The following is a 15,472-nucleotide window of genomic DNA, read 5'->3' as shown; positions in this document are numbered from 1 at the left end:
AATACAGAGAAAAAAAGTTTTTTCTTTTAGATATAGTTTCCAAATACATTTTAATGTCATTTTTAAATCGTTCAAACATAGGCCTTTTTGCCATTTCATTTGACTTGATAATAACAAGTAATTAAATCAACAATTAAATCATAAATGCTAGACTTTATTCACCATCCAATGAGAAACCTTAACACCAGCTTCTGAAAACTAAATAGTATTTATTTATTTATTTTTTAATAATAATAAAAAAAGTAACTTTACTTTAGGGGATTCTTAAAATAAAATACTAATATATGAATCTATTGATCCGGTTCAAAGAATCAGTATGAAAGATTCGATTACGAAGAATGATTCGTGATTCTGATGAAAAATGATTCGTTCACGAATTGGACTGTATCAAATGAAATGACAACAAAGGATTTAAAAACTCGTCAGTACCATCACGTAATTGACCAAATCATGATGTCAGGGACCACGTGATTTAAAAGATTCAAAGAATCTCTTTTGAAGGAACTCTTTTTCTACTCTGGCTACTTTGACCTATCTTTCCATGGCATAAATAATAAGAGCTAGCTCTGACATAACTTGATTTACTGTAATAAATATCATCTTTACAATCAGACTCCCACCAATTTCACAAAACGTAGGCTATAAAAATGAATGCGTACAACTTACAGATTTTTTTTAAGCTCAGATAGATTTCATGTTCATCGTTTAGTGCAAAGTCACTTTGAATCAACATGTCATAAATGATGACAAACATTACATGCATCACAAAGTCCGATAAGAAGTTTTATTTATTTTACCATTTTTGGAGTTTGAAGTTCAATGTTCTATGACATTTTGGATTTATGCGTCGAAAATGAGTTGATACACCGCAAAAGAAAAAACTTTGCAAGAAATTAAATGATTCTTCAGAACAGTTTGTTAAATTTAAGTGCAATATCAGAAAATACAGGAGGCATGTTGTCACATAATAGTTGTCATTTATTTAATGAATCAACCCCGTTGCCCTCGGATAACTCCAGACTAGGGGTTGATTTTTGCTGTTATCTGTCATCTGCTTTCCTCCAGCATTCATAATGCAGTCCCCCTTGCGTTTGCCCTCTCTACCCGTCCTGACCTGCCTGTGAACTCAGTCAAATTAATATAATACCCAACTTTATGGCTTAAGAGCCAATAAACCAATTCATGATAATTAGACATTTCGACAACAAAATTCATTTATGGCTCCATATCCATTCAAGTTTACAAGTTCATCTCATGGAGCGCGGCGATAACATCATGATGCCACTTAATAGAACTTTTGTTCTAAGCAATTATTTAAATACATATCTAGGATGTTAAATTAACTCTAGACACATGCATAAGCTGCAGTTTGTGAATGTGAAATTGAATTACAGATGTCATATTTGTGAGAAAATACATTTGCGAGCCTTTTTCTCAACTGATATTTCATCATTTGTCTTCTTGTATGATTCTGGGAATCCATCAGTTCAGTCGGTGAGTGCTGTGTCACAACTCATATTATTTACTTAGTGGTTTTATCAGGGTTTTATTGTGATGGGATAAGGAAATTGATTTAGTGCATGCCACACGTTCACCACTTCACGTATGATTTCTGTTTTAAAATAAAAATAAGGCAATTCTTAAAAATAAAACACATGATACAGTCATGTTTATATACATCGGGGAGGAAAAGCTGTTATCGATATAATATAAGACATGATATGTCATTTTATTCCAGAGTGGATCTTTGATCTTCATAAGACTGAAGTTGAAAATGTCTCTTGTGTAGTGGCTCATGAAAGCGCTGAGGTCAGAAGAATGAATGATGTTGAAGTGTGGCATGTTCAGGAGAACCAATAGGAGGACAGACTGACTCGGGCAGCCAGAACTTCTGCTGAAAGCTCAGGTACTGCAATTAAAAACAGCCAAGCCCAAACAGGATATTTAAATTCAGACATGTGCAAAATCATATTTTGCATAAAGCTGCAACGAAACAGAAGTAGCAATACATCCATATATACAGTATAGAGCTGAATTTTTTTTTTTGTACAGAAATAGTTTTTAAGTGTCAAAGTGCAGCAAATGCACAACTCTTGCTTAAATTGTGTGTGTGTATATATATATATATATATATATATATATATGTGTGTGTGTGCGTGTGTGTGTTTATATATATACTATATATATATATATATATATACAACCCGAATTCCGGAAAAGTTGGGACGTTTTTTAAATTTTAATGAAATGAAAACTAAAGGAATTTCAAATCACATGAGCCAATATTTTATTCACAATAGAACATAGATAACGTAGCAAATGTTTAAACTGAGAAATTTTACACTTTTATCCACTTAATTAGCTCATTTAAAATGTAATGCCTGCTACAGGTCTCAAAAAAGTTGGCACGGGGGCAACAAATGGCTAAAAAAGCAAGCAGTTTTGAAAAGATTCAGCTGGGAGAACATCTAGTGATTAATTAAGTTAATTGATATCAGGTCTGTAACATGATTAGCTATAAAAGCTTTGTCTTAGAGAAGCAGAGTCTCTCAGAAGTAAAGATGGGCAGAGGCTCTCCAATCTGTGAAAGACTGCGTAAAAAAATTGTGGAAAACTTTAAAAACAATGTTCCTCAATGTCAAATTGCAAAGGCTTTGCAAATCTCATCATCTACAGTGCATAACATCATCAAAAGATTCAGAGAAACTGGAGAAATCTCTGTGCGTAATGGACAAGGCCGGAGACCTTTATTGGATGCCCGTGGTCTTCGGGCTCTCAGACGACACTGCATCACTCATCGGCATGATTGTGTCAATGACATTACTAAATGGGCCCAGGAATACTTTCAGAAACCACTGTCAGTAAACACAATCCGCCGTGCCATCAGCAGATGCCAACTAAAGCTCTATCATGCAAAAAGGAAGCCATATGTGAACATGGTCCAGAAGCGCCGTCGTGTCCTGTGGGCCAAGGCTCATTTAAAATGGACTATTTCAAAGTGGAATAGTGTTTTATGGTCAGACGAGTCCAAATTTGACATTCTTGTTGGAAATCACGGACGCCGTTTCCTCCGGGCTAAAGAGGAGGGAGACCTCCCAGCATGTTATCAGCGTTCAGTTCAAAAGCCAGCATCTCTGATGGTATGGGGGTGCATAAGTGCATACGGTATGGGCAGCTTGCATGTTTTGGAAGGCTCTGTGAATGCTGAAAGGTATAGGTTTTAGAGCAACATATGCTTCCCTCCAAACAACGTCTATTTCAGGGAAGGCCTTGTTTATTTCAGCGGGACAATGCAAAACCACATACTGCAGCTATAACAACAGCATGGCTTCGTCGTAGAAGAGTCCGGGTGCTAACCTGGCCAGCCTGCAGTCCAGATCTTTCACCTATAGAGAACATTTGGCGCATCATTAAACGAAAAATACGTCAAAGACGACCACTAACTCTTCAGCAGCTGGAAATCTATATAAGGCAAGAATGGGACCAAATTCCAACAGCAAAACTCCAGCAACTCATAGCCTCAATGCCCAGACGTCTTCAAACTGTTTTGAAAAGAAAAGGAGATGCTACACCATGGTAAACATGCCCCGTCCCAACTATTTTGAGACCTGTAGCAGAAATCAAAATTGAAATGAGCTCATTTTGTGCATAAAATTGTAAACTTTCTCAGTTTAAACATTTGCTATGTTATCTATGTTCTATTGTGAATAAAATATTGGCTCATGTGATTTGAAAGTCTTTTAGTTTTCATTTTATTCAAATTTAAAAAACGTCCCAACTTTTCCGGAATTCGGGTTGTATATATATATATAATATCATCTAATGTCATACACACACACACACACACACACACACCGACACACACACATAAATTAATCAATTTAAAAAAAAAGAGTCATTTGCATTTAGTTTCATCTTGAATCATCTAATCAAGATTGGAAAATAAATAAATGAATGAATTAAAAAAAAAATGAAACATTTATATGCTATCATATTGCTTTTTCTTAACAGTATTTTTGGGGACATTAGTCCAGTCGTTTGGTTCTAAGATGCCAGCACACAGTTGGTTATTTACCGGAACACAGAGGACAGGAGTCAGGAGGTGTTTAGTGTCTCTCAGCACTGTTAGAGGTCTGTGTGCTGCTTTAGCTTCACTGCGCCTCCACTTCGCCCGCCGGTTCTGGAACCAGATCTGAACACACATGACGCAGGAATATTAGATATAAAAGAACTGCCCATTTCCTAAAGCCCCGGTCACCTAAAACAAGATTATTCGGTTTCAGTTCCCACTCGAAGTAGTGTGTTTTCAGCAGACAGCGTCTAGTACCTGTACTCTTCCCTCAGACAGCTGCGTTCGACAGGCGAGCTGGTCTCTGGTGTGAACGTCAGGATAGTGTGTTTCCTGAAAAACTCTTTCCAGCTCCTCCAGCTGGCTCACGGTGAATGTGGTCCGTACCCGTCTGCGACCCGACCCTCGAGCTACTATCACAAATACATTTGATATATATCACTGAAATAATAATATATGCAATACAATAGCTACAGAGATCGCATAACTTTTTAAAACAAGTTCAAATACATTAAAAAGTATTCTTATAAGCTATAAAACCTATTTAAAACCTATAAACTAAAAAGACAAATAATAAGGACACACCTGTGTTTTGGCTGATTTTTGGAGCGTCTGTCTTTATCTTGGACTGTGTACATCCAGATGTTTTAAGTTTCTTGTCCGTTCTGTCAGATCGCACGGTCAAACATGAAGGTTTTTTCAGTATTTCCTCAATAGAGTGTGACAGAAGTTTTGGGCTGTTTGTGGACGTCCTGTTCTCACAGGACAACATCTCCACGTGTTTCTCTAACTCCACATCAACTAATTGCATTGCTCCCTCTTTAAATCTCCTTCAGTGTCCCAAAAGTTTAGGATAATATCCCAGAATGGTTTGAAGAGCTTGTATCTAGTAAGCCGCGTGAGACGTCTGTGTGTGTTGATATGATTGAAGCATTCAAAGGAGGAGCAGCAGGTTTACTGTGTAACAAACCTCCTCAGTCATAAATACCCTACCTCATAATGAGCTGGTGCACATCTATCCAAATCACCAAAAACAGCTGGAAATATTTGAGATTTATTGATTTTCTAACATCTACTGACACTTGTAGCAATGTAACAGGGTTTGCACTATTGGCACTGTTGGGATTGGTTAATAAATACGGCATAGCAATCAATATTTTTAAACTTATTGTTAAGAGAATTTCATCTGAATTATGAAAACTGATTTTTTTTTGTATTAAGCAGTGATGTTTTGGCAAAGCACTCTTTATTAATAGTTTGTAGTGCAGAGATGTGTGTGTGTGTGTGTGTGTGTGTGAGAACAGTAGCTGACTATTAAAGCTTCTTTGCAACAGCGACATCAAGCGCTCAGCTTTAGAATTACACTTTTTTTCAAGTTGCTGTAAAAGTGTCTTATTAGACAAATAAAAACATGTATGAATAATGTGTGGACCTCAATTTTTTTTTTTTTTACCAATAAGACACTTTAAAAAATTATATAGTTTGTTTATGGTTTGTAGTGAACCATAAAAAAGATTTTCATTACGTGAAATAAAATATTGAAAAAAATAATATTTCAGCTGGTTTACTAAGGCAAAATGTATAATTTTAACTAAAACTTTACATTTAAAAATGTACATAACTACAAATGGGGAAAAAAATATGAAAATAAAAACTGATGCAAATTAGTAATAAGACTATAATAGCATCTCAGTAATACTAAAATAACACTGATATATATATAATAATACATGAAATAAAATATTTAAAAAAAATCCTGTGCTATGTTTTTTAACTCGTATGTAGTCACATTTGAGTCAGTTTATTTCATGCAGATATGACTATTAACAGGCATATATCATACTGAAAATTGATGATGATGGTTAAAAGTGCTCATGTGGTAAAAGGTTGTTTGCTTTAGTGTCTCTCTCTCTGATAGTATATATATATATACCATCCTCTCTAGCAGACATTGCAGGAGCAGAGTACAGAAGGGTGAAAGTCAGTGAGCAGTTCAAAGCCTTGCAGAGCCTCAACTGAATATTCACAAATGCAAAACAATTTATCCACACACATCTACAAGTCCTTTTCTGGAACACACAGGAGCAGGAGCACATATGCAGCCAAGAATTCCTCCAGGGAAAAAGATTCATCTCGCCGAGCGCCTTTGCCCCCCGGAAGAATCTGCTTGACTCTGTTTATCTGTGCTGTGTTTCACATTTCTGGAAGCACTTGAAAGTTGTTGTTTTTTTACCCCCAGAGACACTAGATGGCAGCCTAAGACATCAAAAGAAGCCTGTATTTTATGTAGATTAGTTTCAGCAAACATTTAAATGTGTGTCTGACATAACGATAAATTAGATCCTGTTCTGATACTGTATGTTAACAGTTTTATAGCTCTAAATGAAGAAAAAACATTTAACTCATTATATTAATATAGACTCAGGAGGCCGAGAATCTTCATATCACACCTCAATCAGAGCAAAACCAAATTGCATGAGAAAGAGAGAGAATTATTAACAATATTTAGAATGTTGGAATTTAAATATTCAAATTTGATTTAATTTTATATTAACTAAAAATCTCTTATGTGAGTGATTATTTGAACAAACTTCCAAAAGTCAAGAAATGTAATAAAAAAAATGTAAAGAATAAAAACGTAAATTTTTACATATAAAATATTTACATAAAAAAATTAACAATTTCTTATCTGAGTGCTTATTTATGTAATTTATGGTAAATTAAATGCATCTTAAAATTAAATATTATATATATATAATATATATATATATATATTTTTTTTTTTTTTGATGTAACTGTTTGAATTAAATGTGTAAACTATTCAAAATTCATGCTCAGAACTGTTTTATATTAAGCTTGGCTTAACATGGGCTTTGTGTATATATAATGCACCATGTCATTCCAAGCATACTTAGCATGCTATACTAAATTAATTATCGAAAGAATATGTGAACAGTTTTCTTTTCAGCTTCACTTTCTCTCTCTCTCCTCTCCAGCATCTGCTGCTCCTCTGACAGTCGACCTTTTCTCCGAGAGTCTCTGCTGTAATCTGTCTTTCTGAGAGGCAGGAGTTGTGCCAGATAGCTTTATTTCTGCAGTCTGACGCAGCAAATGGATTACACATTCAATTAACACACAATCCCTCCTGCGCTCGCAGCCTCACGGGCAATTTACATCCAGACAATACGGCATGCTTTAACAACACCAATATTCCTTTACAGCAGCGGTTGTCAACCTTTAATGACCTGAGATCCCTCAACGTTACAAACCCAGAGGTCCAGTTATAAAACAAAGTAACCATATTATAATTTATTTTATCAAATTAAAATGATAATATTTTAAAATGAATATAAATAGATCAAAATAATAAAATAATAGATTTGATAAAATGTACATCTTTTTTTTATTAGTTTTTCTCAGGCCACAGTCTCCCTGTAGTACTTTCAGGGGCCCCTAGGGGTCTGTTGACCTTCTTTTGAACTCTTTGGCTTTACAGGATGAAACTGAGTTTGTGACTAATAACTCTGAACTGCAAAAGTGTGAAGGTGTCACACCTGTTCACTGTGAGCCTGCAGCTAAAGGGCACAGGTCTGTAGAAATCTCTCCTGAGTGACTGAAAATCTGGAACATGGCTGTGTTTGGAATGAAACAGCAGCTTAGTACACACTACATATAGCACAACATAAATTTTTTTTGTTAATTCATTAATTTAGTTTATATAAAATGTCTTAACTTTTGGCAGTCTGATCTAATAATAATATCATTCCAATAATAAATGTAAATTAACTTCAAACATTTAAAAAAATAATTTTAAATTCCAACATTCTAAAGATTTTAACTAATTCCTTAAAATCTAAACTGCTAAAATCTAAAGTCCAGTTTCATGCATACAGACTCAGAGCATTTTGACACTACACATTTTGCAAAAATAGTATGCTAATATTATTTTCCAATGTCATTCGTTGCCTGAGGTACATACGATTCAGTGCTATTGGTTGGTTTATGCTGAGCTGTCACAGCCGTTTGGCTCGTTGACTAACAGTCGGCATGTCTATGCCAGTCAATTCACTGAAGGTCGATCTCAAACACTACTACAGAGCGAAGACTTTGGCACTGTCTGATGGCACCGCATCTTCCAGGTGGAAGCCATTTGAGCCAGCGCATTTCATGCAACATTAAAGAGACTGCAATCAGTCGAAAGTGCTCAAAGTTCCTTCTGAGATTTGCAGCAAAAGTCTGCCCTGGAATCAGTATTCTGTTTTGTTCTACTGGTTTGTCTTTCTCTCAGATTATAGCTTTGTGTGATGAACAGAATGATATTTAAGTCATTATTTACTGATATTATTTTATAATGTTTTGATCGTGCTTTTCAGACTAAATTGGAACAGAACAGTAAACATTTTTTTTTGATGACTATCTGTTTAAATGAGTGTTACATTATCAGAAGGGCAGTTAGCTGCTGCTTCTACTGTTTACGGAGGACACACATCAGACTGTTCAGTATGCATTGTACTTTACATGCCCGTATCTATTTTTTACCATCCTTCACTCGCCTAAAGGTTATATGACTTAATGAATTCGACCAAACAGGCTCGAGTTTCGGTGTGCTTTAGGACGCATTTCATTATTCCCTCGCTAATTGTCCTGTGTCCTGTTCTGCATTGTTTCTTTGCATTTCCCCCTCGTCAAATTTTAAGTGATAGTCTTAATCTCAGTAAAGGCACTGCAGTGTCATTGTTTATTGTATTCACAGTTCACACATGGAAGCTTGTGTTCGTGCATACAAGTGGAATTTGATAGTCTCAAATGAAAAAAAAATGAATAAATCTTTGTTGTTGTTGTTTGTGTCCTGTATCTATGTATCAACTATAAAATAACACCCAAACAACCACAAACTCACCTTAGCAACTATATAACAACCCAACAACCACCAACTATATAACAACATCCCAACAACCACCAACTATATAATAACACCCAAACAACCACAAACTCACCTTAGCAACTATATAACACCCCAACAACCACCAACTATATAATAACACCCAAACAACCACAAACTCACCTTAGCAATTATATAACACCCCAACAACCACCAACTATATAATAACACCCCAACAACCACCAACTATATAATAACACCCAAACAACCACAAACTCACCTTAGCAACTATATAACACCCCAACAACCACCAACTATATAACAACATCCCAACAACCACCAACTATATAATAACACCCAAACAACCACAAACTCACCTTAGCAACTATATAACACCCCAACAACCACCAACTATATAATAACACCCTAACAACCACCAAACAAACCTTAGCAACTAAATAACAATACCCCAACAACCACCAACTATATAATAACACCCAAACAACCACAAACTCACCTTAGCAACTATATAACAACACCCCAACAATCACCAACTATATAATAACACCCCAACAACCACCAACTATATAATAACACCCAAACAACCACAAACTCACCTTAGCAACTATATAACACCCCAACAACCACCAACTTTATAATAACACCCCAACAACCACCAACTATATAATAACACCCAAACAACCACAAACTCACCTTAGCAATTATATAACACCCCAACAACCACCAACTATATAATAACACCCCAACAACCACCAACTATATAATAACACCCAAACAACCACAAACTCACCTTAGCAACTATATAACACCCCAACAACCACCAACTATATAACAACATCCCAACAACCACCAACTATATAATAACACCCAAACAACCACAAACTCACCTTAGCAACTATATAACACCCCAACAACCACCAACTATATAATAACACCCTAACAACCACCAAACAAACCTTAGCAACTAAATAACAATACCCCAACAACCACCAACTATATAATAACACCCAAACAACCACAAACTCACCTTAGCAACTATATAACAACACCCCAACAATCACCAACTATATAATAACACCCCAACAACCACCAACTATATAATAACACCCTAACAACCACCAAACTCACCTTAGCAACTATATAACAACACACCAACAACCACCAACTATATAATAACACCCAAACAACCACAAACTCACCTTAGCAACTATATAACAACACCCCAACAACCACCAACTATAAAATAACACCCAAACAACCACAAATTCACCTTAGTAACTATATAACAACACCTCAACAACCACCAACTATATAATAACACCCAAACAACCACAAACTCACCTTAGCAACTATTTAACAACATCCCAACAACCACTAACTATATAATAACACCCAAACAACCACAAACTCACCTTAACAACTATATTACAACACCCAAACAACCACCAACTATATAATAACACCCTAACAACCACCAAACCCACCTTAGCAACTATATAATAACACCCCAACAACCACCAACTATATAACAACACCCCAACAACCACCATCTATATAATAACACCCTAACAACCACCAAACTCACCTTAGCAACTATATAACAACACCCCAACAACCACCAACTATATAACAACACCCCAACAACCACCAAACTCACCTTAGCAACTATATAACAACACCCCAACAACCACCAACTATATAACAACACCCAAACAAACACCAACTATATAATAACACCCTTACAACCACCAAACTCACCTAAGCAACTATATAACAAAACCCCAACAACCACCAACTATATAACAACACCCCATCAACCACCAACTATATAACAACACCCCAACAACCACCAAACTCACCTTAGCAACTATAGAATGACACCCCAACAACCACCAACTATATAGCAACACCCCAACGACCACCAACTATATAACAACACCCCAACAACCACCAACTATATAACAACACCCCAACAACCACCAAACTCACCTAAGCAACTATATAACAATACCCCAACGTCCACCAACTATATAATAACACCCTAACAACCACCAAACTCACCTAAGCAACTATAGAACAACACCCCAACAACCACCAACTATATAACAACACCCTAACAGCCACCCAAAAAACACTAGCAACCGCATACAAGTACCCTGGCAACCGCCCACAATCACTTAGCAACTACTGAACAGAGCTCTGGCAATCATCCAAAACAATATCAGTGCCCTAGCGACCACATAAAACAGCTTTTCAATCATGCAATACTCTAGTAACGCAGTCATTACACTAAAGCAGTATGCGGGTGTTCTTCAGAGAATGTCAGCATTATGTTTGTCTATAATTTCCTCTTTGAACAAATGTATGATTGCGTAACAATCTGTTCTGGTCTCATTATAATGGATATAGATGTGCATGTCATCATATTATATACACACTGTGATTGCGAATGGAGATGTTGTGCTGTCAGTGTTGTGCTCACATTTCCTGACAGGCATGAGAAGGAGCCTCCAGTCTAGCTATGATCATTAACATCCCCTGCTTCTGACTGTGTTTTTCCAAGCATCATTACCCATCAGTGTACATGTTAACAGCGCTGCAGTGCATCATGGGTGCACAGCAGAGCTCCAATGAGATGTTTTCCTGTTAATGAGGAGTCTCTAACTGGTTCGTCGACTTACTGCGTCACTCATTAGCATAAAGATAGAACAGAATGAACGGATCCTTTGCGACTTTCACAGTAAACTTGATTTATGTGTGTTGTAAAATTACAGGACAAACGTCTGTCATTCAAGCTCTACGTGATCCTGGTGGCCCGCACGTTTAAGGGGTCATACCATAGAAACTGGATTTGGTTTGGTCTTTTAGTAAAAACATGTTGATATACACACATTTACAGAACAGAGATGCACCTCAACCATTTATAAAAACTACACCACAAAAATGGCTCATTCACTACCATGTGTAGTGTAATATTTCACTACATTTACATACGCGCTTTTTCAGAAAATCATTTTTGTGAAAGAGCCAGTACATACTACTACTTATTTGATTGTTTGTTTATTATATAATTATAAAAATATAAAAATTTTATATCAATGAAATTCATTCTTGATTTTTTAAATGTGTTTATGTTTATGTTCCTACTATTTGGTTTGTTTATTTATTTATATATAGTTTATAATATAATTATAAATGTTATAAATAACATTGTAATTTAGTTCTTTTTTATGTGAAATAATCTGTTTATTTATTAATTTAAAATATATAAATTTAATTTATTACATGTCTATATATGTATTGTGTATATATATATATATATATATATATATATATATATATATATATATATATATATATATATATATATATATATATATATATATATATAATATTATATTATTATACTATTATTATATATATTAAATTCTACTTTAAATTCAATAATGGTTTATTTATTTAGTAATTCTCATTGTATTTTTGAATCTTATTCAGTAGCCAATAGCAAAAAGAGCCTGTTTTATTTTAAAGATGGAAACTAAACAATGGAAAATATTAATGTGAATACAAATTATACATACGTTTTCTACAATTAACCTTGATTAACATTATAATCATACTTAATGGAAAGAAAAAAGAAAAGAGAAATGCTACAAAACTGCAGAATATGGTGCTGAGTTGATGCCTTATCTGGGTGTGAGATTTACATTTGCATTTGGTGTTCAAGATTTATACAGCATCAGTTAATATATACAGCAGATAATAATCATGTGAGTTGTCCGGGTGAAGTTTGATAGTGTAAATTCATGGAGGTGGGCCCGGCTGCTTCACCCAAAGGACTCTTTTGTCTTGAAGCAGAAGCAGACGAGGTTTAGCCGCTCTGACGTGAATGACAGTACAGAGGACAACTATGTCAGGTCAGATTTAGTCTGGCTGCTTTACTCTCTCTGATCTTAGACAGACATGTTTTTGGGCTCATTAACCCTGAAATGAAATCAGTGACAGGTCAATCGTCATTCCTCCTCTACCTCTGTCTTTCAGTGTCGAGACGGCTGAAGGTTGAGCTCTCCAGCCAGAGGAAGTAGAAATGATGATTTCTAAACTCATTGACTGGCAACACATGCACAGACTCAGTCAGATATATATAGTATAGATATATATATATATTCACTATCAAAAAGAAATACACTTTTTACTCTGCTTTTATTTTCTACAATAAGATCAAATCTCCTGCTCTTCTGTGCCGAGGGCTGATTCGGGAACATGAGGCTTGTCGTCTCTGACAAACATCAGATGATGGTCATCATGACGGTGGTTGTTCCTCGTTAGCCGGCGGCGGTGTGTGTCACAGTTCCTGTAGTCCTGACCTGTAAGACAGCATTACCTGAACCGCAGAAAAGGCCAGCGCTGTCAGAGAATGTCCTACATCCATCTGAAAGAAATGTGCGTGTGTTTTATGATCAAACACGAAAGAGACATGAGGATGGATGGACTACTTCTGCTGTATCCCACAATGCAACGAGCTCAACCTGACCTTCCATATCCACTGTGTTGAACTATATAAACAACCATTTTTAGATGTTTCAAATGGCAGAATGTGCATCTCATTGCATATTTACTTTAACAAATGATATGCAATTATCAAATTGGTTAAATGCATTTTTTTTAAATCCAATGTCTTCATTTTTAGTAGCCCTATCAAATGAGGTGTTAAAAACATGTTGAGTGTGCACACTATATACTGTACATTTTGAGTTTCATTTCCATTTCCTTTATATTTCCGTGCAAATATATAATTATATAAATATAGAATATTCACATTCTGTGGACAGCAGTGTTTTTATAGTTACTAAACCATAAAAAAATCCATTACTTGAAATACAAATTATATATATATATATATATATATATATATATATATATAAATTATTTCTACATTTGCCTTTAGTTTAACAATTAAAAAGCTGTATCTAAACTTAAAATTGATTTAAAAACTGTACTGACAGTATAAAAATTACAAAATCAGTCAACAAAATTAATAAAGTTTAACTAAAATTAAACTAAAAACAAATAAAAATAAAAATGTATTAAACACTATTATATTATAATAATTATAGTATTATTATAATTATTATTATATTAAGTTATATTATAGATAAAATATTAACATTATTTGAACAGTAGGGTTGTTAAAGTTAACTTAATCTAAAACCATTTTAAAATTGTTACTTCAAATAAAATATTACCTGAAAAAATTAAATCAAATAATAAAAAAGAGATGCCATGAGAACATTTCTAATTTTCATTTAGTTTCACTCAACTTAAACTAAAACTGAAATAAAATAAAAAAATGAAATGATAAAAACTTCCTGTATTGAAACAAAAGTAAAAAAAAAACAATAAAATTACAAAAACTTTAAATAAAATAAAAAAATGTAAAATCTAAAAATAAAAACTAATTCAAAATAATAATAAAAGCTATTATAGTATTTTAATGATACTAAAATAACACTAGGATACAGTAATGCACACATTGTGTAGAAATAATTTTCAATCAGAAATTGCTAATACATTTCACAAACGATTACAAATAAATAGCAAGTAACACATCAAAATAAAAAATAAAATAGTATTTCCTTCTAAAACATATTCCAATAATGTTTCATTTATGACTTCAAAAATCTAATTGTACATTATACTGCACATTTTTGCATACAGTATATCAAATATCAAAATCTCACATACTATGCAGTGTACAGAAGTTGCAATAGTAGTACAACAGTATGCTGTCACGAACACAACAAGAGAAATGAATGTGAGAGAGTAGAAACATGAGGTGCGCAAAGCAATAGTTAAAGTGTTATTGCACAAAAAGCTCTCTGTTTCTGTCAGCTGTCTGATGTTTGTCTTTAAGAACAGCCCCACTGAGGAAACATGAACATAAGAGTGGTCTATCACCATTCACCAATACACGTGAACGTTTAAAAACATACTGTATATGGAGTGTGAAGGTTATTACACTAAATCTAAAAAAAGTCCTTTCAAATCAACTACAAACAAAATACAACTGTAAAATTCAATTCTGACACAATACCAGTTTCTGGTCAAGTGGGACCAAAGAAACAGAACCGAAAAATAAAATAAAATAAAAATAACATTTTAGCATAAAGAAATTAAGCCTGTTTTAGGACCATTGAGATTTTATTGTCCCTAAATACTACTAAGCCTAAGTACCCTAAGTACTTAATTCCTATTATTCTCAAGTGGAATTTTTTAAACTGAAATCAACATGAATTAAAGGTATTTCTCATTTAAATAGTACATCATTATTATTTGCATTTGGAAATTTGGTGGGAAATGTGTTTAACTATCATGAAAGTAATGCACACAAATCTTAATAGTCGTAAAAAAGGGTTCTGTAAACAAAATATATATTTTTTTTTCTTTGGTTTGATTTGGAGTTCAGGTTGACCTTGAAATCTTCTTGACTGGCTTCTCAA

The 15,472-nt window shown here is 34.3% G+C and overlaps 1 protein-coding gene and 1 long non-coding RNA gene across 2 annotated transcripts in view; one reads left to right on the top strand and one right to left on the bottom strand.

Annotated features, from left to right (window-relative positions):
- Positions 1 to 15,472, top strand: part of LOC132098307 (uncharacterized) — a 65,606-nt gene that overhangs the window by 470 nt on the left and 49,664 nt on the right. The window contains exon 2 of the long non-coding RNA XR_009422864.1: positions 1,790 to 1,906. This is a non-coding gene — a long non-coding RNA (uncharacterized LOC132098307). The remainder of the gene's footprint in view (positions 1 to 1,789; positions 1,907 to 15,472) is intronic.
- Positions 968 to 4,990, bottom strand: LOC132098306 (intestine-specific homeobox-like). Its single transcript, XM_059504449.1, has 4 exons — positions 4,655 to 4,990; positions 4,328 to 4,479; positions 4,076 to 4,192; positions 968 to 1,909 (listed from the first exon to the last, which is right to left on the bottom strand). Exons 1-4 carry the CDS (start codon positions 4,878 to 4,880, stop codon positions 1,811 to 1,813), a joined length of 594 nt encoding a protein of 197 aa, XP_059360432.1. The 5' UTR covers positions 4,881 to 4,990; the 3' UTR covers positions 968 to 1,810.

The sequence above is a fragment of the Carassius carassius genome, chromosome 22, assembly GCF_963082965.1.
Source record: "Carassius carassius chromosome 22, fCarCar2.1, whole genome shotgun sequence".
Lineage (NCBI taxonomy): Eukaryota > Metazoa > Chordata > Actinopteri > Cypriniformes > Cyprinidae > Carassius > Carassius carassius.
The sequence above is the reverse complement of the archived record's forward strand: the minus strand, read 5'-3'. Positions and strand labels throughout refer to the sequence as shown.